Raw genomic sequence first — 25,001 nt, 5'->3', positions numbered from 1 at the left:
GTTTTCTTGTCTATGCCGTTTGCAAAATCGTTTAATTCAAGGTCTGATTTCTTTGAACTATTTGAATATATTGTCCAGAAAGAGGTGCTGTGTTTTGGATTATGATTATGCTTTATGCAGTGCATACCTGACATCAGAAACATGTTTTGTTTTGAATGTTTGTCTACCCTTATCAGTACAGAGCTGCTTTTGTGATGCTTCCTTTGTTTTAGTGGAAAATGCAGGTTAACATGTTGTTGATAGTGTGATGGGAATGGGAATAGTCTGTTAGTAGATTTAGTAGGATATAGTTCATATTATGGTTGTGATTCTTCGGGTTATTTCCATTTAGCCCTTTAGTCAGGCAGATTCTTTATGAATATGAAAATAATTTTTGTGTGGATTTAATCAGTGAGACTTGTGTAGCACTTTTTTTTAATCTGCATTAAGTACTGGATGGGGAGATGTTCTATTGTCAAACGTTATGATTCGGTATCTTTAAAATATGGGTACATTGAAACATTTCAAAATAAGACCAACTCAGCAGTGAAATACAAGCACCATGTTCCAAATTCCATGCAGTAGCATTGTAAAGTGTACGCTATACCCTGAGAGTGTTTGAAGTGCAAGGCCAACGGGATTGTATTAACTTGCCTGGATTGTTTAAAGAATAACAGCTTCAGACCAGACTGCTGTGGAAATAAATATTGAGTTGAAAAAAGGAGCACAATTCATACAGAAGAGCGTTATGAAATAAGAATTAGACAAATGTGCTATTATCCTGTTTAAGCACTGAATTTTTAAAGAATGTTAAAAGACATTTTTATAGGCTTCAGTTTCAAATCCACCCTGTGGTTGGTGGTTTAGGCCCAATAAACAGAGCTTGAAGGCAGATCCAAAAAGTAATTCTCGCATATCAAACCTAAGGCAAGTTTTTAAAAAAAGTGTTCAAGGGATTCAAGTTACTGTAAAAGGTTGTCTGGCTGTTTATTGCTTAAAGATAAGCTAGTGTATTTACCTCATTAATGATTAATGTTTTCTAAATGTCATATTTCTCTGTTAAACTACAATGTGGTGATAACATGGTTAAAAATAGCCTGTAAAGACACATAACAATAAATCAACCACATTTTTTTAATGTTGCATATGACCATACCACCTTGAAGATCATTCCAAGTCTAAAACAAATCTTTTTATATATATGTATCTGAGGTTACAAAATATTATGGTGGCCATACTAGGGTATAGTGATGGAATCAGACAGTAATACCATGTTACTGAGTGATTATACTAATCATAAGTATATCAGGATATTACAATGTACATTAACAGCCATGGTGCTTTTTGTAAGTGGAATTACATATTCAGAACATACTTGTTTACAGACAGAAAAAATCATGTTTATATTTATAACTGTTATATTATATTTTTCATACTCTTAATGTTGGAATGTCTGTCTTTTGAGGTCACAATAAAGATACGTTTTAGTGACAACCATTGCAGCAGTGTAGCACAGGAAGGGAGTGATTTGTGTTTGCAGGAGTGAATCATTCTGTGTACATGTAGTTTTAAATTGATAGGTCCTGGTTTGTTTTCCATAAATCATCATATAAAGACAAGGGTGTAACCATGTCTTCATCGGGGGGACCAAAGTGTTTTGTGTGTGTGTGTGTGTGTGTGTGTGTGGCGAGGCGGGCGATATTGGTATTATTGGTTTATTAAAAGGAATTAAATTATTAAAGGATTAAAAGGGATTTAAGGAAATAAAGAAAAAGAAATAAGAACGGTAAAAGTTGCAGTTCTGTTATGAACAGTGATGCCAGTAACGCGTTACTTAGTAACGCGTTACTCTAATTTTACCACTTTTTCCAGTAACGAGTAATCTAACGCGTTACTATTTCCAAACCAGTAATCAGATTAAAGTAACTTATCCAAGTCACTGTGAGTTACTTTTTTTGTCATTTTGCTTAGTAAAAATATATATTTTTGCTTTCTTGTTTAGTCTCAGCAGGGTTTTTCCTGCATAGAGAATTACGAGGCGGCCGCTCCGTCTGTCGACAAAACTCAAGACAGGCAGTCACTTGTTCAGATTAGGCATGTCGTGATAATTAAATAATCATCAGAAATATATATTGTCACATTATCCTTCAGCAATCATTATTAGTATATTATTATTTGCTAGTAGCCTACAAAGTCATCTAAAGCCATAGCTGAATGTCTTTCCTCCGCTGCTCTGTCATTCTCCGTTCAGCATTCAAACTGCGCGTCGTTCGGTTCCAGTCAGCAGCAGCACGGTAAAGCTCACTCCATATGATATATTCCCGTTATAATACTTGATATGTTGATAAAATAATTTATCTTCCTGGAGTTTATCTTGCGGTTTCTGAAAGATGTTGTGCTCGCTACTCAGGTGACAACACAAGGACTATTAATTAGCATCACACGCACAATAACCAGAATTAAAAACTGTGAAGAAACAAATAATCAGTGAATGTTTGGACCGATAGGCTACATAGTAGACTAGGATTTGTGGGCTCGACGCTCATCTTCTCTTTATGCCGTGGACTTTTCGATGTGCACTCGCGCTGCACTGCACACTCTGATTCCATGTTGCTTTAAGCGCATCATTCTGCACCCGGGATGCGCATAAGCGCTTTGTTGCCGCTCTGTTTTGAAGCGTTTCATATATTTTCATAGTTTTGTGCACTTAAAGATTATTAAAAATATATATTGTTCTCACGGATCGATCATATATTTGTTGTCCCTTTACAGAGCTGCACATTACGTTTACAATAAAATATAAATCTTGTAATTTTATATTATTTGTGTAGGCCCATATAATTATTTACATTCATATATAAATATAAATTAAAAATTAAATATAAATTGTTTTTCATAAATGTATTTAATAAAAACAAAGTAATTTGTACCTTTTCATTAACATGTTTAGGGTTTTATGTTTAGTGTTTTATGTTTAGTATAGTGTAACATGTTTTATGTTTAGTGTTGGCAAAAACGGTTGTCATTTTTATGTTGAGGCTGCAGAGGTGTTGTCGGCAACTGATGAATGTAACTAATAAAGTAACTTGTAATCTAACTTAGTTACTTTTAAAATCAAGTAATCTGTAAAGTAACTTAGTTACTTTTAAAATCAAGTAATCTGTAAAGTAACTAAGTTACTTTTTCAAAGTAACTGTGGCAACACTGGTTATGAAGTAAACAGAATATTTTTTTACATATGCACACACATTCACTCTTATTTTCGTCTGCCTGATATGTACAAATGCAAAACGTTTCTTGTCACGTCAAATTCAGTTATCATTTGCTTAAATAATGTCATATTTTAAATTCAATATGGTGAAATTTGCATTACTTGATAATACTGTTGTCAAATATTAAATCTTTCATCTTACGGCGCACTCTTTCATTGCTATAGCTAAAATGTCACGTTGGAATTCAGTTTGATTCTATAATTTGATTGGCCATCTCACTCATTCTGACAGTGATGAGCGCTGTTAGATCGCTGAGACAGACCAACCTAAAAAATGTAACATTTTACTTTTGTCATCCTAGCAACAAACAGAGCGGTGTGTAATGGAGTACAGCAGGGCAGCATCAAGAATATCAAATATTGTGGGGGACAATTTGGCCATTTCTAATTATTCGGGGGGACTTGTCCCCCTCAATGTCTTTGGTGATTACGGCCCTGTATACAGCCATTTATTATGGTAGTGAATCTGTAAGCTACAGGTGCTTCTAATATTTAGACCTGTTTTAATATATTCATTATAGAGGTTATTACAGTAATGGTATTGTCATAGTGTGCACTTGCTTGTTTTATAACTCTATAATGTAGAGACAACTGATGTGAGGCCTGCTTTTGTCCTTATTTGACTGGCCCTTTGTGTCTCAGAGAGCCTTCAGCAAGACTTGAATACAGAGAGCTTAGGCCTAATATATCATGTAACGTTTGTGTCAGCTTTTCCATGAACTCAGCAGACACTGTACGCTCTGTAAGCGTGTGTGTGTGTGTGTGTGTGTGTGTGTGTGTGTGTGTGTGTGTGTGTGTGTGTGTGTGTGTGTGTGTGTGTGTGTGTGTGTGTGTGTAAGTTTTTACTATAGCGGAAAACAGAATACCATTTGGATATTTGTACTATCCCGTACTTTGGCAAAAAAAAATGGAAGTTAGAATTAAAAAATGGTTCAGTCAGAATTTCATAATGGTTCGATCTACTTGAGGCTAAAATCTCTCATCATCAAATGGTAACTGTTCTATCATTGGGTTTCGGGCACACAAGTGTCTCACAATCGCTAATGTGAGATGGCACTCAATGTAAAGTGCTCTGGCTGTTTAATGAAAATGCATCACAAATCCAATGATTCACACTGTAAATGTATAAAGGAATAGTTGACCCCCCCCCCCCATACAATGTAAGTGAATATAAAACAAGTGCACCATTTAAGTATCACACAAGTAGCCCATACTCCATATGATTTCTTATGTGCTATATTGCAAGTCTTCCAAAGCCATACGAAGTCTTTGAGGAATAGTCTGAAATTGATGTTCTTCAGAATATTTTTTTACGAACAGTGTTAATTTTGTACTATTTTATTTTTTATTGTTATTATTTAATATTTTTTATTAGTATATTTTCTGTTTTTAAGCTATTGTTAATTTTAGTAATTTTTTGTCATTTTTATTCGCTTTTGTTCTTTTTTGAATATGTCTGTATATTTCTGTTCAGTTTTAGTTATTTTAGTACTTCAAGTTAAACTAAAAGGAAAATGAGAAATTGAAGTTAATTTTTCAGTTTGCATTTATTTTATTTAAGTAACAAAAAATGATTTTAGATTTAGTTTTAACTTTAGCTTTAGTTAACAATAGTAACCCTGCTTCAGAATTTTGGTGTTCTACTCAAACGGAGCGACATCAATGTTGAATAAATTATGAAATTTAATTTGGGGCTGAACTACTGTCATGTAGCAAGTTTAAAAGGTCTTGCCTATTTTGCAAATTTTTTAGCACTATGAAGATGGTAGATTTCTCTGAAACTCATATTAAAGCGTTAACTGAAACTCAATCTCTTTCTCAGATCCGATGTTGGAGAAGGCCATGCACAAGTGTGTGCTGAAACCTCTGTATGGCTGCTTGCAGTCAGTGCTGCATGAGTTCCAGGTGGCCGGTGGAGTGTGGCAGAGGCTAGAGGAGAATCTGGCCCTGGCCAAGGCCAAACAGCCTCACGAGTTGGGAGCGAATGGAACCCGGCCACCAGATGCCCACGCCATCCACCGCATTCGCAGAAAACTCAGAGCCATGTGCCGCATGTACTCACCTGAGAGGAAGATTGTGGTGCTGCTGAAAGTCTGCAAACTCATCTACAGTATTATGCAAGATCATGAAGGTGTGTACGGGTGGAGTTATGTTTCAAGGGTTTATTTAAAAGCTTTGTGTGTTTATGTTTTAGGTGTGTACTGCTGCGTCCCAATTCACCTACTTTTACTATGCCTTCAAATAATGTACACTTTTTTGTGAAGAAAAAATACATACAGAGTAGTCAAGGGACATACTACTTTATATGTCCCGCTCTGTCGCTTAGTTTTGTGCATTCCGTCACCGTTAAACTGCCCTGTCAATCATCTGTCTCAGTTAATATCCTCCACATTCAATTTAATTTCCTACCGTTTTGGAGAGAAGTGTAGACGTGTAGATCTGCCAGTCGTGGGTCTTTCATGCGGAAAACACTCATGTGTTTGAATAATGCATTTAAAAATTAATGACCAAACATATCTTTTGAAAAGTTCACAGTGTTGTTGAAGATGCAATATAATGTGAATAACATTTTTTTTTTTTGAGAATTCTGATAAGCTGCCAGATACTGATTATCAGTGTTGGGCTAGTTACTGAAAATTAGTAATTAATTACAGTTACTAGTTACTTCTTTTAAAGGTAATTTAATTACTTTACCAATTACTGTATATCAAAAGTAATTAGTTACTAGGGAAAGTAACTTTTAAGTTACTTTTATGTCTGCTTTTGAAATGTAAATATGAACAGTACTAAACAGTCAAACACAATAAACATAATTTTTCATTCAACATTTCAGGCGAAACTGGACCAGTGTAATTTTACTCCTGGCAAATTGTTATAAAATAAACGTGTGAGAGCGTGTTATAGGCTATATATGAGATGTTGAAGCCAGATATGACGACTCTACTGCAACACGCATCGTCGCAAATGAGTAGCAAGCCAACACGCAAACTGCCGCAAGCAAAGTAAGTCTCAGATGCTCAAAAACACAATTATCTTCATTAAAACTAATGAGACTATGATCTCACCAGTTCTTAGGTCGCTCTTTCTCATATTGCGGTCTTTGATCTTGAAATGAGCTGATGAATAAAATGCAGCTCATATCTGTTGCTTTCGTTGACGTGAACTCTGTTAAATGTGCATAAAGCGCGGGAATTGAAGATTTTTGAAGATCATTTTGCGGAGAGGTGTAAGACAACCTGCATGGTTTTTATTTTTTTTATTTGTTTAGATTGTGTAGCCCGTTTCGTTTGCGAGTGCCTACCTCAACTTATCAAAAATGATAAATCCTTTTTACTGTGGTGGTGAAAGTAGGCTAAACGTTTAAACTAACATTGTGATGCTTTAAGTGTTTTAAATCTATTAATTTTATTATAGGCAAGACAAGTCAAGTGTTGATTTGAGAGGCTAAAGCACTGGGTTAACTCAGTGTCGGCCACTGGCCGCTTGGTCGTCCCGTTAAAAAATCAAAACTTTAATTTAACGAACAAAAAAATGCTCCAAACATTTTTCTACATTAACTTAATAAAGAAACTAAACAAAATATAACTATTTTGACATTAAAAACAAAACAATGTGTAATAGGGAGGATAAAAAAAATTAAAAAACACGGGCTCCAGTCGGCCTCGGGCCAAGAATTTTGATAAGCTGTCAGACACGGGCCGGGCTAGGGCCTAGATTTGAGCTTCTTGTCTGCAAGCATTCATTTTTCACAAAAGAGAGTAAACTCATTTAAATTTCAGTAATTGTAATTGCGTTACCACTAAAAGTAGTGGAATTATAGTAACACGTTACTTTGTAGCGCATTACTCCCAACACTGCTGATTATTAATCACTCAAACCCCTTTATCTAACCTCTATGCTTAACCTTCAGACTTGTACATTCGCCATGCCATGTTTGTAGTTCTTTTAACACTTTTTATTTATGTTTGTAGTTCTTATCTAATCCTCTTAAAACCAATATTGGGACACACAATAGTGTGTATGGATCTGCTCTTCGGATTCTAACCAGAAACAGTCAGAACATCCAGGTATCTTTGGGACACTCCCTACGATTTGGGACACTAATTTTAATTTTGAATACTATTTAGGATTGATAGTATGCGAATTGGGATGCAGCATATGAGATTAGTAATTGGAAGGTGAAAGTATTTGCATCTTAATCAAGCGGAAGGTACTTGCTGGAATGGCTTGTGTAAAGGTCACTGATAAATGTTTCCTCTGTCTGCACCAGTGAGGATGTTTGGAGCGGATGATTTCCTGCCCATGTTGACATATGTGTTGGTCCAGTGTGACATGCCTCAGTTGGACACTGAGATCCTGTATATGATGGAGCTGATAGATCCCCCATTACTGCATGGAGAAGGTGCGTTTACATTTATATTTGTGTAATCATTTATTTAATGTAAGTAAAAAAATATTTTAAAAAATGATTTGCTTTATCAAAGGAAACAATTGAAGAGCTTCTGAAACAAAACATTATTTGTTTATCCTGTCCAACATTTAATGTGAATCTCAGTTTGCAATGACTGAATCAGAACCCTTTGTAATATTAATACATTTGAAGGGTTAGTTCATCCAAAAATTAAAATTATGTCACCATTTACTCGCCCTTTAGTCGTTTCAAACCCATAAGACTTTCGCAGACGTGCTTGCAATGCTGAAAACATTGTTCGCTGATCAATGTTTATGTGAATAAAAGCCTAAATTAAATATTTTCATCATATCAATGGATCACAAAGTCTCTTAATTTGTGTTCCAAAGATGACCTAAAGTCTTGTTGTTGGTTTGAAACGACATGTGGGTGAGTAAAAAGTGATCGAATTTTCATTTTTGGGTGAACTAATCCTTTAATAATTGTGTTAATAATCATAGAGTTGTTGTATTCTGTGGAACAAACAGTAGGAGGAGTTTCAGAACAGAAAAGCATTTTCCATGTGTGACGAACATCCTAAGATCTATTCTCAACAGAGTAATTTCCTCCGAGGATGTGTGTCTCCTGTTCTCACTGAGCTCAGAGCGGCAGCCATTCATGGAAAATATTTATTGTATTGTATGTCAGTCAGGTCACAAACCCGATGATCTAATGGGACAGATAGTATGATCCGTCCTCATTATAGCGGTAGTTCACCCTTGTGAACTATACACTGCCGTTCAAATGTTTGGGGTCAGGAACATTTTGTTTTTGAAAGAAATTACTTCTTTTGAGCAAGGGTGTGACAGTAAAGGCATGTAAAATGTAACAAAAGATTTATATTTCAAATAATTGCTGATCTTTTGAACTTTCTATTCATCAAAGAATCCTTCAAATGTATCATGTTTTCTACAAAAATATTAAGCGACACAATTTTCAACATTGATAATTAAAGGTCCCATGGCATGAAATTTTCATTTTATGAGGTTTTTCAACATTAATATGAGTTCAACTAGCCTGAATATTGTCCCCAAGTGGATAGAAATGTTGATCGGTGTAAAACCGAGTTCTGGCTGTCTTTCTCTGCCTTTGAGAAAATGACAGGCCAGACGAGCCAATCCTGAAGTCTCCTGGTTTGACGTCCAAGCAGGAACGGTTCCCTCCCTTTCCTCCACCCAGAGAATCTGGCACGCCCATGCAAGCGCTCGAGAGATCATTGCTTGTGAACGAGTGAACGCTGGCAGTTTCTCAGTGTTTGGATGTACAAATGAAAACAGAAGTCTTTTTTCAGTTCCTTCTGATCTGTGATCAGTGATTTCTTATGTGTAGCTAATTATTTATTATTCGTGCACACGCAGCGGCTTCTCTCTCTCCCGACAGAACGGTGTTTTCGTGTTTTCTATCTTGTGAGTCAGTGTTTTTGTACGTCCTCATCGCATCTATCTGTTCTACAATGTGCATACAGTCATGAGTTTCTGCTCAACATCAGCAGAGTAACATCTTTAGAGATAAACCTCACGCACGCCGAGGCTCGGGCTGCACTGACGGGTCGGCCTCCAACATCCCCGACCCCCAGTACTGCATCTGGCCCACAGCGGAGGCACCAAACGCGGCGCGAGATTAAGCAGCTGGATTACATTCGATTACTTCTGTTGTGTCTTTGTTTGCGCTGTGTACTCAATGCGCGTCACTGACGCTTTCCATATGATAGGAACATATCTAAAAATAATGGTATTATCAACACTTACTCATAACTCATTCATCTCGACAGCTGTAATGGTACTTTGCATGTGTTACAAAGTTGGTAGAATAATGATGAAGACGGACTCGGCGTGACTGGGACTTGTGTTTATTCAGAACTCTCAAATACAAACACAATAAACTCGCGATGACTGACAGCGCTCTCACAACTCAGTAGTTACTATAAATAACTTTGTTAGCAATCGCTGAGCTCAGTCTCTGGTACATTAGTGATGTCCGGTTCGCGAACGATCTTTCTTTTGAACCGGTTCTTTTTAGTGAACCGAATCAGTTCACTAAATCGGACTGAATCGTTCTAAACAGTCAGTCAGCGCTGATCCATAATTTACTAAAGTTACTAACTTTCTGACATGAGTGACAGCCCCTCCGACTAGAAATAGACTAATAACCTGAAGTATATGCTGTAACTAAAACAGTTCACTGAACTGAGACTGACAGAACCGATGTGAAGTGAACTCAGGTCCATCCGTCTCTCTGGCAGCAGCTCGTGCCTGCTCGTGCCTCGTAGACCTTGTTAAACCACGCCCCCTCCGCTCATATCAAATGCAAAGATGTCAGCCAATCACAACAGTGGCCGTTTTTACTGAAGTCTCACAGCAGACACGCCTCTTGTAACAGGGCCTTCAGCCACAGGGCAAACAGCAGTATAGAAAAAATGCCTTTTATTTCTAAATTATGACATTTTATGATGTAAAAATCATACTAACAATATATGTACACCTCAGGAAACATTATAAAATAATAGAAAAATGCCATGCCATGGGACCTTTAAAGGATAATAATTGAAGGATCATGAACATTCAGCAGGAGTTAAAATATGAAAATAGAAAACAATATTAAACAATATTTAAATTGTTTAAATTAAATAAATCTTTAAATTTTAACAATAAAACGATGAGCCAAAACATTATGACCTGTTGTCCTCCGCATGCTGCCAAAACAATGCAGACAGTGAATCGAGCTTGTTGGTCTCAACTGGATTGAGAGCTGGGGAATTTGGGGGCCAGGGTAACACTCTTCATAATGTTCCTCAAACCATTCCTGAACACTGTGTGCATTATCCTGCTGAAAGAGGCCACTTCCACCATGAAACACCATTGTCATGAGGGGGTGGACCTGGTCTGCAACAATGTTTAGGTAGGTGACAAGTGTCAAACTGATGTCCACATGAATAGCCGGACCCAGTGTTTCCCAGCAGAATATTGGCCAAAGCATCACACTTCCTCCGGCTTGTCGTCGTCCCACAGTGCATCCTGGTGGCTCTTCCTCAGGTAAACAGCACACACGTACATGGCCGTCTACATGATATAAAAGAAAATGGGACTCATTGGACCAGGCGAACTTCTCCACTGCTCCAAGGTCCAGTTCCAAGGCTTGAGTGCCCATTGTAGGCACTTTCGACGGTGGACCCCTCATCATAGGCACTCTGATTGCGGCTACGCAGCCCCATATTCACATCAGAGTGTGATGCACTGTGTGTTGTGACACATTCCTCCCATAACCATCGTTAAAAATTTTGTGACTTGTGCCACAGTTGACCCTTCTGTTGGCTCGGGCCAGAAGGGATAGCCTTCATTGCCCTCGTTCATCGATGAGCCTTGGGCACCCAACACCCTGTCACCGGTTTGTGGCCTGTCTCTCCTCAGAGCACTGTTAGTAAATTCTCACCACTGCTGACCGGGTGCAACCAACAAGCCCTGCCGTTTCAGAAATACTCTGACCCAGTCGCCTTGCCATAAAATTTTTGCCCTTGTCAAAGTAGTTTAGATCTTTATTCCTGCCCATTTCTCCTGCATCCAACACGTTGATTATGAGAATTGTTTGCATACCATCTGATCTACCCAGACCTTAAAGGTCCCATGGCATGGCATTTTTCTATTATTTTATAAAGTTTCCTGAGGTGTACTTATATTTTTAGTATGATTTTTACATCAAAAAAAGTTCATAATTTAGAAACAAAAGGCATTTTTTCTATATTGTTATTACCCATCCGGCTGAATGCCCTGTTTTAAGGGGCGTGTCTGCTGTGAGACTTCAGTGAAAACACCCACTGTTGTGATTGGCTGACATCTTTGCATTTGAAATGAGTGTTAGATTATGTTGCAGAGGGGGCGTGGTTTAGCGAGGCACTGCACGCACTGCATGCATGTTAGAGAGAGACTGACTGGGCACTCGTGAACCACGGAGAGCTGGAGGATGTTTTATTGTACTGAGTTGTTGAGAGCGCTGTGCTGTTAGCGCAAGCTTATTTGTATCTGAGAGTTCTGAATAAATAGTCCCAGTCACGTCGACTCTGTCTTCTTCCACCTTATTCTACGAACTTTGTAACACATGTAATGTACCATTACAGCCGTCGAGATGAATGAATCGTCAAAGTGTGGATTATAGCATTATTTTATGATCTATTCCTATCACATGAAAAGCTGCAGTGATGAGCATTGAGTAGACAGACAGTCTGTTGATTGCGTGAATGCAGTGATCTCGTCATTGCAACACGTTTTCTCTCACAAAATGCTTTCACCACAACTAACAGCAAACACGACATGGACATGAATACAGTAAGAGCATCGTTGTGCAGCAAAACAGCGTCATTCCTTATAACGGCAGTTTTGGCAAGTGTGCAGATACACTCGCGACGTGTGATTCACAGCTCCGGACATTATAAAGTTCTTTGATCGCTCTCTGTAGTTGAATCACTTAAAAAACGTATTTGTTTCATGCTACTAACAGAAACGATCGTTTTAGTCACTGGCTTGATTCACTGATGCATTACGCTGAGGGCATCAAGACGGCGATCATTAAACGATTTAGAAAGAAAGTCTGAGTGAACTTGAATGATTAGCTACACATCAGAAATCACTGATCACAGATCAGGCATTAATGAACACTGTTACTTACTGTTTGTGGCGGTGCTGTCGAATCCATATCGTAAAGTCTGTTTGTAAAGCCTGTGCTGACATCGCGACTAATAAACTGAATCCATTTTCTCCTAATTCTTTGGGCGGGCAAAGCAGAGGAAGGGGTATGACATCATAACAGGAAAATTCAAGATCGGCTCGTCTGAGCTCTCATTTTCTCAAAGGCAGAGAAAGACAGCCAGAACTCGGTTTACACCTATCAAAAATTCTAGCCACTTGGGGACCATATACAGGCTTGGGGAACTCATGTTAATGTAAAAAAAAATTTCATGCCATGGGACCTTGTTAGGAGATGACCAACGATATATGCTTCACCTGTGACTGGTCAGTGTGCTTCACTACTACTGCTACTGTATTCACTGTATTTACTGTATTTTTAATCAAATAAATGTAGCCTTGGTGAGCTTATTTAAAAAAAAAATTTTTTTTATAAATCTTACCAACCCCAAACTTCTGAACAGCAGTATACACTCACCTAAAGGATTATTAGGAACACCATACTAATACTGTATTTGACCCCCTTTCGCCTTCAGAACTGCCTTAATTCTACGTGGCATTGATTCAACAAGGTGCTGAAAGCATTCTTTAGAAATGTTGGCCCATATTGATAGGATAGCATCTTGCAGTTGATGGAGATTTGTGGGATGCACATCCAGGGCACGAAGCTCCCGTTCCACCACATCCCAAAGATGTTCTATTGGGTTGAGATCTGGTGACTGTGGGGGCCATTTTAGTACAGTGAACTCATTGTCATGTTCAAGAAACCAATTTGAAATGATTCAAGCTTTGTGACATGGTGCATTATCCTGCTGGAAGTAGCTATCAGAGGATGGGTACATGCGGTGGTCATAAAGGGATGGACATGGTCAGAAGCAATGCTCAGGTTAGGCCGTGGCATTTAAACGATGCCCAATTGGCACTAAGGGGCCTAAAGTGTGCGAAGAAAACATCCCCCACACCATTACACCACCACCACCAGCCTGCACAGTGGTAACAAGGCATGATGGATCCATGTTCTCATTCTGTTTACGCCAAATTCTGACTCTACCATCTGAATGTCTCAACAGAAATCGAGACTCATCAGACCAGGCAACATTTTTCCAGTCTTCAACTGTCCAATTTTGGTGTGCTCATGCAAATTGTAGCCTCTTTTTCCAATTTGTAGTGGAGATGACCCCGGTGGGGTCTTCTGCTGTTGTAGCCCATCCGCCTCAAGCAGGGGCGGAGCGGGGGGGTGGCTAATTGGGCTTAAGCCCCGAATGTTTTGTCAAAAGCCCCGAATCTTTTAGTTTTAAAAAAAAAAAAAATACTTAAACGTTGTTTCATTTCCTCTCAGTCTTTCAGACTGGAGCGGCAAAAAATGAAACAAAAGCTCTATTACCGTGTGTGGTGGCGGTCAGCAATGCATCGCACATCACTCAGCTTGTTTGCCAATGCCAACTGCCAATAAAAACTAACGAAGAAGAATATACATCTTCGTCGTTGTCATCAGGGATTGGCGGGCTTTTGTATTTCACCGGCGTCGTAGTTAACCGGCTAATATGGACATGACAAATTTTTTTAAAAGGAACACTAAACCTCACCGGCCAGAGAGAGATTCAGCGTCAGACGAAACGCGGACAAGTTTTACAGGTTTGTGAATCCGCTGTTGTAACACTTGAGTTACATGACTGTATTGCTGGCTAGCTAGCGTGTTAACGTTAGGTGTTACTTATTAAGGCGAGACACGACAGGTGAAAACATAGTCAATTTTGAGATTTTGGGCCAGTTTGCTCCCTTAACATGTAAGCTTTCATGTCAAAATAACAAAAAATGTCAACATTACACATTAAGGTGGTTATTTCATTATATTTTGTCACCGTACGCCTTTAGATTTCTACCTGAAATAATCCAAAGTTATTCTAACGCGAGCTCTCGTGCCGTCTCCATTCACAGAAACATTTCATGCCTGGTGGTATAAAGCTCTCAGTCTCACACACAGCGCTGTCTAATCCAAATATGGACATTTCCTTTGTAGAACTAACCAACTGCGAAAGTTTGCAGCCAAGAACCACATCTGATTGGTTGAATTTCTCACTACGCGCTGCCGCTTGCTTGTGTATTCTCCGCCTGAGAGAAAGTGCAGACAACTCCGAAATCAGCTCATAAACGCTCACAGAAAAGATCAAGTAGCAAGAGGTAGTAAAAAGAAAGTAAACAACAACAGATTAGACGACGAATTCCTGTCAGAATTAGATTCAAATAGTTATAGATGGACATATACAACAAACAGGGACAGTTCGTCTGCAGTGTGTGTGACTGGTGTTATGTGTGTTTGTTAAGGTAGTTCTCTTAAGGTAGTTCTCTAATAGCTATTGCTATTAATAATTTATTCATTTATCAATTTCCACGTGTTTTAAATATTATACACTACTGATATTAATTAACTGAATATATATATTTTGTTTGTATGTTGGGGGTTTTATAGAAATGTATGCAGTTATACAGTATGAAACTTTAGGCCGTTTTCTCAAAATGAGTTTTTTCCTCACACTCAAGAGTCAGATATATCCACTTCAGTAGCACCTACAAGCACCAACTTTTGCAGACTTATACTGAACTATATTCTATTATCTCAAACAGCCTGAAAAATAGTGCATTTAGCTGATGTAAATGGAAAAAAAATCTCCCCGGGGGAGTATGCCCCCGGACCCCCCTAGGTTTGGGCTAAGCCCCGAATGTTTACATCGTCTGACTCCGCCCCTGGCCTCAAGGCTGTGCGTGTTGTGGCTTCACAAATGCTTTGCTGCATACCTCGGTTGTAACGAGTGGTTATTTCAGTCAAAGTTGCTCTTTTATCAGCTTGAATCAGTCGGCCCATTCTCCTCTGACCTCTAGCATCAACAAGGCATTTTCGCCCACAGGACTGCCGCATACTGGATGTTTTTCCCTTTTCACACCATTCTTTGTAAACCCTAGAAATGGTTGTGCATGAAAATCCCAGTAACTGAGCAGATTGTGAAATACTCAGACCGGCCCGCCTGGCACCAACAACCATGCCACGTTCAAAATTGCTTAAATCACCTTTCTTTTCCATTCTGACATTCAGTTTGGAGTTCAGGAGATTGTCTTGACCAGGACCACACCCCTAAATACATTGAAGCAACTGCCATGTGATTGGTTGATTAGATAATTGCATTAATGAGAAATTGAACAGGTGTTCCTAATAATCTTTTAGGTGAGTGTAGGTTAAAATAATACGTTCAAGTAGATTTTTAGCAGTACTTTATGGTATTCTACAACTTGGAGTTTTGGAAAGGTTCACTAGGTTTTTGAACTGTATAAGAATAGTAAGATTGTCCTTTTGTCTTTGTCCTGTACAGGAGGTTATTACCTCACCAGTGCATACGGAGCAATGTCACTGATTAGGAACTTCCAGGAAGAACAGGCCGCACGGATTCTCAGTTCTACAGCACGCGACACACTCCACCAGTGGCACCAGCGTCGCACACTGCAGAGAAACCTGCCCTCAGTGGATGACTTCCAGGTAAAATCCTACAGCATTTCATAGTCAGCAGTCAGTTGCATTAGTTTCTGACTGCATTTTATGGATATGGACTATTTTCATTCCATAACGTTTTCCGAGTGGTTATAAACTCACTATAATGTCTATTTATTTTTTTGTGAAGAATTACATGCGTGTGGCTCTGCAGAAGGCAGATAGCGGATGCACTGCTAAAACCCTTCAGGTGCGGCCCTACGCCACAACGGAAGAGGTGTGCCGCCTTTGTGCACTTAAATTCCGCGTGTCTGATCCAGAAAACTACGGCCTCTTTCTTTTCACAGACGACAGCAGCCAGCAATTGGCCGCTGACACACTCCCACAGTGGATAAAGGCAGAGTTACACAGTCGACCGAACCGCCAACTCTTTTACTTTGTCTACAGGACGATAGCCAACATAAACTGTTCCACACCTGTGTCTTAAAAGCAGGACGTGGCCTGAACAATGTGTATAAAGATTGCAAGATGAAAGCTCTTCTGTTCATTGACACACTGACTCGATGACTGACACTTTCCATGAATATGGTACATTTGGGTTGTTTGGTTTAAAAACAGACTTTGGTGACAGGGTTGCAATTTAGTTTGGGATCAAATATTGGTATGTATTTATGCATGGGCGTCGGAACCATTGTATGTGGGTGGGACAAGACCCACCCACTTTTTACGATCAATGATATTGGACCCACTCACTTTTATTGTCTCTAACATTCAGCACATGTCTGTTTACCTACCCCTAATCGATAAACACGTATTATTAAACACATATTAGACGCTTTATTTACACTTTTCTAATATTTTCTTAATTTGTATTGAAAATAAATGCCTTTCCGATTTGATATGTGATGGGAAAACGGAGAAGATTGATATTGGCGAAAGCCGGACTCGAACCGCGGGTCGATTTGTGTCAAAACTAGATGCCGTGCGTCTTACCCCTACACTACTGTCACTCTCAATGATGTGGCGATTTACGTAATTTTGTCTTTCTGACCTATACGTTTACCAAGTAAAGCGGTATATTTGTACTTAATGTAATTGGCATCTACTCCAGTAAAACATTTCTGAGGACCCACCCACATTTTTTTTGCTTCCGACGCCCATGTATTTATGGATATAACTTATATTTCACAAATATTAAAGAAAATATTATTTATCTTAAAATAACCTTGGGGTTTAAAAGGTTAGCTTGATGATTGCAAAATACAATTTGTGTAAAATTTGAGAATATTAATATAATAATGCTTTTTTTTTAATAAAGTAGTGTGACACCATAGTGTGCCATATTCATGGAAAGTGTCAAATATATGCATATTAAAATATGTAAAAAATTGTTACTTCACATAAATGTATCTTAAATGTTTGGACATAATAAAGGCACTTATTGGGCATTGTCAGTAATGTGGTATTGAACCTGTGAGATTTCTTTTGATTCTGTATGAATGTAGCATCTGTCCCCAGAAATGCCAAGACTGAAATGAAAGTCATATTGTGCTGTTGTTATATGTATACAAAGGTGTCAGGGGTTTGCTCATAGAGTTCTATGCATAATCTTGAAGCTATTTTTGCATTCAGGTCGAGTGAGTGGCCAGAGCTTTTTGCTTCGTCAGGAGAATTGTCACCGCTGCTGTCATGAGACTTAATCAACATTTTTAAGGGAGGAAGCTTTCAGAATGTGAGCTTCAATAGGGATAATACATGATCATGGTTGCTTTTTCTTTAGCACAATAGAGATGCATCAGTGTGACCTTGCAAACTGATAAATTGGCTGTAGAAGCTTTTTGTCTTACTTTGCTCTTTTGAAATAGGAACACTTTAGCCAATGTCTAATTGTATTATACTGTACTGTAAACATGTAATATATTTTTGTGCCACAACATGTATGATGCATTTAGTGCTGAGAATGTGATTTTGTACCAGTTCCTTGAGCTGTTGCGGATATAATTTAAACACTGAACTTGTGAATATTTTACTCTTTCTGATGGTATTTGAACGGCAGGATATAAAGTGTCTTTATTCTTTTATTATCTCAAAGTTTTTTAAATTACATTGTAAAAATGTTTGGTTTAGTAACCTAAAATGTACTTCATGTGGTTATTATAATAATTGGGTAAAATATGTATTTATTTTTATTATTATTTTAAATATTTATATTTATTAGTGCTGTCAAACGATTAATCGCATCCAAAATAAAAGTTTGTGTTTACATAATATATGTGTGTGTACTGTGTATAATTATGTATATGTAAATACACACATGCATGTATATGTACTACACCTTTATTAGCTATATTTACATCATATAAATATACAGTATATACATGCAAATATTTCTTAAATATATACTATAAATATATATGTATGTGTGTGTGTTCAAATATACATGATAATTATACACAGTATTATGTAAACAAACTTTTATTTTGGATGTGATCAATCGCTTGACAGACCTAATTTATTATTTGATATTTATTGTTCATTAAATATATGAATGTTGAAAAAATGTTTATTAATAGGAATTAATAAACCAGATTGCATTAGGTTACACCAAAAAAAGGCAATCTTGTTATATTAAATATATTTTAAAAAATTGCTAACAATTGTAACTGTTGCCTTTTTACAGTGTAGCCGACTCCCTGGGTGTGTACAATTATTATTTAAATTAATATTGCAGAAATATTATTCAGTATTATTTAATTTAAATCGGCCTACATTAGGTTACACCAAAAAGGTTAGTATTTGTATTATAAATAATTATGTATTTATTTATTTGAGTTAGTTGATTGTGATTATATTACTGTTTAATTAAATAATATTTGATATAGTGAAATTCAGTAACACTTTATTTTGAGGTGACATAGCTACACGTTACTAAATGTACAGTGCATAATTACAAGTAACTAAACCAAACCCTATTGTACGTTCATGTAGCCTAGATAATATTACTTAAAAGTCTTATTTAATATGAATGAATCAACCAGACTACATTAGGTTACACAACAAAAAAAAGGTTATTAAAGGTAAGATCAGGTAGAAATAGCAAACAACCGCGACTGTTTTAAATTTTTACAGTGTAGCCACGCAACTCCCTGTGTCTCTTTCCTGACAGTGTCACCCCCGGGGAGGAGAACAAGACGCCTGACAGCGCTCCCCTTTTCCTCTCCCGTCTAGATGCAGCATCTCGCTGACTGTGTCCGTCATCGCCATGGTGACAGTGCAGAAGCAGCATCACCTACAAAACCTTAATGCACCATATCAGAATTTGAACGGACTCTCGCCTCTTCCGTGATATTAACGGAAGGCACCCTCTCATTAACGTTCTTTTTCAACCATGGCAGGCACGTAATGTTACTTTACCCATCATCAATACAGATCTCCAACCGGTAACGCCTCGCTGTTTAGAACGTGACTTGTTTGTCGTGACAGTCACGGTTGTAAACGATCGCTGTGCGTGGACGTGGTGACGATGAATCCACGCCACGGTGATCCAGTTGACGACAGAGGCGGGGAGGGGGGCGAGCCCTGATGCTGCTGATGCGCCCGAGTCGACGAGATCCGCGATCCGCGACGCACGATTCAAACCGGGCGAGCCGAAGATGGTAGCGGTGCACGCCTCTGCGCACTCCGTGGCCTCCTCAGAGTGGATCATCTGCCTGGACAAGAGGTGAGAGACACCAGATCATGAGCGAAAGCGATTTTTATGTCCGCGCGTTCATTTCAATGTCCGGAGGGGCTGCAACAAGGTGACAGCAGCAGAACGCGCGATGCTCTGTCCTGCGTCTCTGATGCATCACCTGCATCGCAATAGTCATCATAAAGCTATACATTTACCTTTTTTTCTGAAGGGACATTTCTTTCTGTAAGCAGAGATAAAGATAGAAGCTGCTCTCTTTCTTTTTCAGTCAGGGACAATCTCCATATAATTCATCTGCTGGTCTCATATGTTCTGAAATCCATGTGTGCATCCTTTGGAATATTTGCATCGTTCTCTTCTGCAGCATTGAATCAGGCTCTCCCTTTTATGTGCTGCAGGTTATTTAAACCAGATGAGTTATGGCTACTTATAATTAGGCTCACAGAGTTTTTATATATAGTCAACTTTTGGTAATTAGGTCTCCAAGGCAAAGGAACGTATTGATACATTAAGAATATCTGGTACCTTCTCACAGCCCCTCCTAGCCCAGACAAATCCCTGCAGGTTACCATGGCGATGGGAGGGAAAAGTGAGATCACCTTGCTGGGTGTGATGGGTTTTCAAGGGCTGATGTTCTAATGGACTCTTTAAACGTAGGCGAGCACATCGTCTTTACACTGATCAATGTAATGGTTCTTAAGGATATCCATGGTCTCATTTACATCCGACACCAGGAGGATGCCTTGTGGAGATCGATAAATGTGCACACACACACATACACACAGAAAAAAAAAGAAAACAGGCTGCGCTGTTGGATGAGATTGTGCTGCTGTCCTAGCAGTTTTTACAGATCAGTGGCACTGTAGTCCATGCTGACTGTCATATTTAAAATTAGGATTTTTGGCTTGTTAATCCTGATATGTTTAATTTGATGTGCTGTATTATATATGCTTGATAGTGAAAGGGTTAAATATTGCTGGGAACACAGAGTTAAACTGTCTCTGTCGCCTGTTATCTTCCCCTCCATTGATATTCATATTATGCAAAAGGATGAAGCCACCTGTCAGAATAATGATCCACCCCTGCACTGATTCTAAACACCGTGAGAAACCAAGAAGTGTGTGTTATTTATATACTATTATAGTCTTTTTTAAATTTTTGTTTTTTAATAGAACTAGTTTTAGTTCTTCAGTTTTAGTTCTTAGCTCAAACTCACTTTAGTACAGTTATTTGCCTACAGTTATTTATTTATTTATTTTTTAAGAACATTCCTTCTTATTAACACAGTAGGTTGGTTTTTGTAATTAATGAAAAACAAATATTATAATAAATATTCTATTCTTTAATCAACATGTTATGTTCACATATATATATACAAGGTTAATGCATATATATATATATATATATATATATATATATATATATATATATATATATATATATATATATATATATATATATATATATATATATATATATATATATATATATATATATTTTTTTTTTTTTTTTTTTTTTATGAATGAAAGCCAGTACCACTTATAGTAATACTGCTACTGATGTCTCTATGAAATAAAACATTTTTATAAATAAAAAATTCTTTATAGACATTCAACATTAAAGTACAATTAAAAGCTATCATTTTCAACATTAGCCTTTTAACTTAAGTGAACCTAAAACAATCTTCACATAAACCCATTATAATAAATGTCATATTTACCTGTGGCCTTCCTACCTATCTAACAGGTAGGAAATATACAGAAATTAAAAAGTTATCAAACACTTTACAGTCTTAACTGCATAAACTATAAATTAAATATAGATTAATCCTTATTAAAGCTACAATTTTCTCTGTTACCTTTGTTCTTGACAGACAGCATTATAGTGCTGCTGTCACTTTAAGATCTGCCGCTGCCGACCAAGACGTGAGTCTGGCGCTCATCTCTTTAACTTCATTTAAGATGTTATTTAACTCATTTAAGACCGATCTTATGAGAATACTCGATAAAACGAACATTAAACGGACATTTTGTTCGACATTTTGACATTTCGGTTTGGTTCGTTTGCGTTTGTCGCCATGTCGTTCAGACGCTGTTATTTTCATCCCGGAGTCAAATCACCTTTGTTTGGCCTTCAGGGGCTGTAGTTTGAGCGCGTTCATCTCCCCGTTATGGTAAGAGGTGTGACCTTTCCGGGCAACGTGCGCTAAGCTGCTGTCGAATCACAACACGGGAACCGCTGGCACAATCAGAACTCGTTACGTGTTTCTGAAGGAGGGACTTCATAGAACAGGGAAATCTTTCAAGCCGTTTTGAGGACAGTCAAAACAGCGGTATACAGATAAGTAAATTGTGTGAAAAATACTGTTTTTTTACACATGAAACATGAACACATGTTATATTGCACACTGTAAACACAATCAAAGCTTAAAAAAAACACGAAAAACGGGACCTTTAAATCACGCCCACCTCGCGCAACCGTATTGGCAATCCACCTGTCACTCAAGTGGCCACGCCCTTAATTATGCAGAACTTTAAGGCTTAATATAATTTAAACGGATGAGTAAAAAAAAAAAGTTGTCATGAAGGGCAAAATTAGCTGTATAGACCAAAACCACTTTTTGTACCAGGCTGTAAACAAATTTTTTTCTGCTGTAAAGTTTTAAATTTTAAAATAGGGGAGATACAGATTTGAATCCCTTTTGGAGCCTGTCTTTAGTGGCCAGGAGATGAATGTCAGTTTAAGTCACTTCTGTGTTGGCTTCGGTTGCCGCTTGTTTAGCACACGTCCTGAAAAGCAAAGCCAAACATCTCAATGGCCTCAAGGTGGTTGGTCCGAGTATAGCTCCTCATAACCCCCGCCCCTCCATGTATTCTAATGGGACGCGGGGCAATCTAATCAATCAAATTACACTTCAATTAATTTTTTCCGAAAGATGGTTTCTGTCATTTTAGGCAGTTTTTATCATGCTGATGTCATTGGGCGGGCTTTTGATATCGCGGCTCTACTTCCTGTTCTCTACTGCGCAGACTCCATTCCCACGTTTACTACTGCGCAGACTCGGGTCCCAAATCAGCGCAAGATGTCGGCGCAATATTCGGACGTTAACGGCTTCACCTTTCTTCAGTGGAAGCTAGTGAAGACACGTCGTCCATATTTTTTTACTGTCTATGTTTAAAACCTTTTCGTGAATAACAGCGTGATCATAATGTAACGCTAGCTAAATTATGACGGAAAAATGCAGCATTAATTGTGTTAAATATTTTGTATTAATTTTGACAATTTTGCTCAATGTTCGGGCTTCATAGCTCAAATGCACAAATGAAAATACTGTCGTGTATGTCTTTTTTTTTTCCTTCTTCTGTGGAACCCAAAAGAACCACAAAACACCATAAAAGTAGGCTAACATTACATGCTTATGTGCTGTATACAAGTCCTATGAAGCTGAGACCTCATTTGTGATCATGTAAAAATGGTGCTTCAGTAGATCGCAACAGGTTCCACATCATTTACAGCAAACGTCATAAGTCACGGAAAACAGCATACTGTTTTGGAAAGACATGGGGTGAGTAGATGATAATGACAATTTTATATATATATATATATATATATATATATATATATATATATATATATATATATATATATATATATATATATATATATATATATATATATATATATATATATATATATATATATATATATATACATACACTATATTGCCAAAAGTATTGGGACATCCCTCCAAATCGTTGAATTCAGGTGTTCCAATCACTTCCATGGCCACAGCTGTATAAAATCAAGCACCTAGGCATGCAGACACTTCTACAAACATTTGTGAAAGAATGGGTCGCTCTCAGGAGCTCAGTGAATTCAAGCGTGGTATTGTGATAGATTGCCACCTGTGCAATAAATTTGTGAAATTTCCTCACTACTAAATATTCCACAGTCAACTGTTAGTGGTATTATAACAAAGTGGAAGCAATGGGGAAAACAGCAACTCGTAACATCGTAAAAGGCTACGTAAAATCACAGAGCTGAGGCACTCAATGCGCAGAAGTCGCCAACTTTCTGCAGAGTCAATAGCTACAGACCTCCAAACTTCGAGTGGCCTTCAGATTAGCTCAAGAACAGTGTGCAGAGAGCTTCATGGAATGGGTTTCTATGGCCAAGCATTTGCATCCAAGCCTTACATCACCAAGTACAATGCAAAGCATTGGATGCAGTGGTGTAAAGCTCTTGAGTCCAGTGTTAACGTGTTCTCTGGAGTGACCAATCACGCTTCTCTGTCTGGCAATCCGATGGACGAGTCTGGGTTTGGCGGTTGCCAGGAGAACGGTACTTACCTGACTGCATTGTGCCAAGTGTTATGTTTAGTGGAGGGGGGATTATGGTGTGGGGTTGTTTTTCAGGGGTTGGGTTTCGCCCTTTAGTTCCAGTGAAAGGAACTCTTAATGCTTCAACATGCAACATTTTGTTTGGACAAAGACTTGTTTGGACTCTTCACATTGGGCTGAATCTATATGAGAAAAAGAATGAGTGAGCGAGACAGAGAGACAGACAGACAGACAGAGAGAGAGAGGCATTGCTTTGCACTGGCGGCCACTGTAATGCAGTGTCCATTCTGTGCCCAGCAGATATATGCTGGTAATGCTTTTCCACTCCAGTGAATCTCAGCACATAAAAGTCAGCAGCACTCTCGCCCTCTCACATCCACAGGAGCGCAAGCGAAGTGGTCTGGATCACATGAGATCGGCCTGGTGCGGCTCAGCGTAACCTGCAGGCAAATAAATATTTATAGAATTTGTTAATGTACATGGCGCTCATCTGGTCTAACTGGTTCTCAGGATGCACTAAATGCATAAAGGCTCATAGAGTTACACAGAGTGAGCAAATAATAGCTGAAAAGGGTTGCCATGGCAGTTATTATATGATGAGGTTTTTCCCTCTTTCTGTGATTTCAGAGATCAAGCTCTGTAATTGTTAGTGTCTATCTCTCAGTTGATCTGCCCTGCTGACAGTAGAGATCACAGTCAGAGAAAAGACGCCTGGGAGCTGCATTTCTGTTAAATCTGGAATATTCATTTAACTCTTTTGACGGTCATTCTGACATCAGCTATTCAGTATGAAATGTATTCAGTGCTGCAGTAAATGATGATGTAATTTTGTAAGCCAACCCGGAAGTTAGCATCACCCTCGTCAAAAACCCAATAGAGCAGTGGCGGCTGGTCAATAGAGGGCGCTGGGGCGCGCCGCCCCCATCAAAATTCCAGAAATATACATGTATACAAAAATTATATAAAAGTGAAATAAAAATAAAATAGTTTACTCATACGATGTGCTGGCTGTTAGTAAGAGCCTCAGCATTTAATAAAAACTGGCTTTGATGGGTTAGCTATTTTATATGTTCTTCAATATGTTTCATGCGGTTTCATGCGTGAGGGACGCCG

General features: G+C 38.2%; 2 protein-coding genes across 5 annotated transcripts in view; both read left to right on the top strand.

The window, feature by feature from the left end:
* Positions 1 to 17,936, top strand: part of rin2b (Ras and Rab interactor 2b) — a 38,976-nt gene extending 21,040 nt beyond the window's left edge. For 2 of the 4 annotated variants that reach the window (XM_079841059.1, XM_079841060.1), the window contains 4 exons: positions 5,073 to 5,381; positions 7,521 to 7,652; positions 15,742 to 15,905; positions 16,048 to 17,936. In XM_079841059.1, the coding sequence (XP_079697185.1) occupies positions 5,073 to 5,381; positions 7,521 to 7,652; positions 15,742 to 15,905; positions 16,048 to 16,344 (902 nt within the window). In that variant the 3' untranslated portion in view covers positions 16,345 to 17,936. The remainder of the gene's footprint in view (positions 1 to 5,072; positions 5,382 to 7,520; positions 7,653 to 15,741; positions 15,906 to 16,047) is intronic. The other 2 variants (XM_079841061.1, XM_079841062.1) reach the window with 2 other exon arrangements.
* A 1,534-nt stretch (positions 17,937 to 19,470) lies between these two features.
* rapgef4b (Rap guanine nucleotide exchange factor 4b) overlaps positions 19,471 to 25,001 on the top strand; it is a 57,257-nt gene continuing 51,726 nt past the window's right edge. The window contains exon 1 of the mRNA XM_079840672.1: positions 19,471 to 19,578. Within this exon, the coding sequence (XP_079696798.1) occupies positions 19,511 to 19,578 (68 nt within the window). The 5' untranslated portion in view covers positions 19,471 to 19,510. The remainder of the gene's footprint in view (positions 19,579 to 25,001) is intronic.

Source organism: Gobio gobio (genome assembly GCF_949357685.1).
Source record: "Gobio gobio genome assembly, chromosome: 17".
Lineage (NCBI taxonomy): Eukaryota > Metazoa > Chordata > Actinopteri > Cypriniformes > Gobionidae > Gobio > Gobio gobio.
This window is presented reverse-complemented; position numbering and strand designations above follow the sequence as displayed.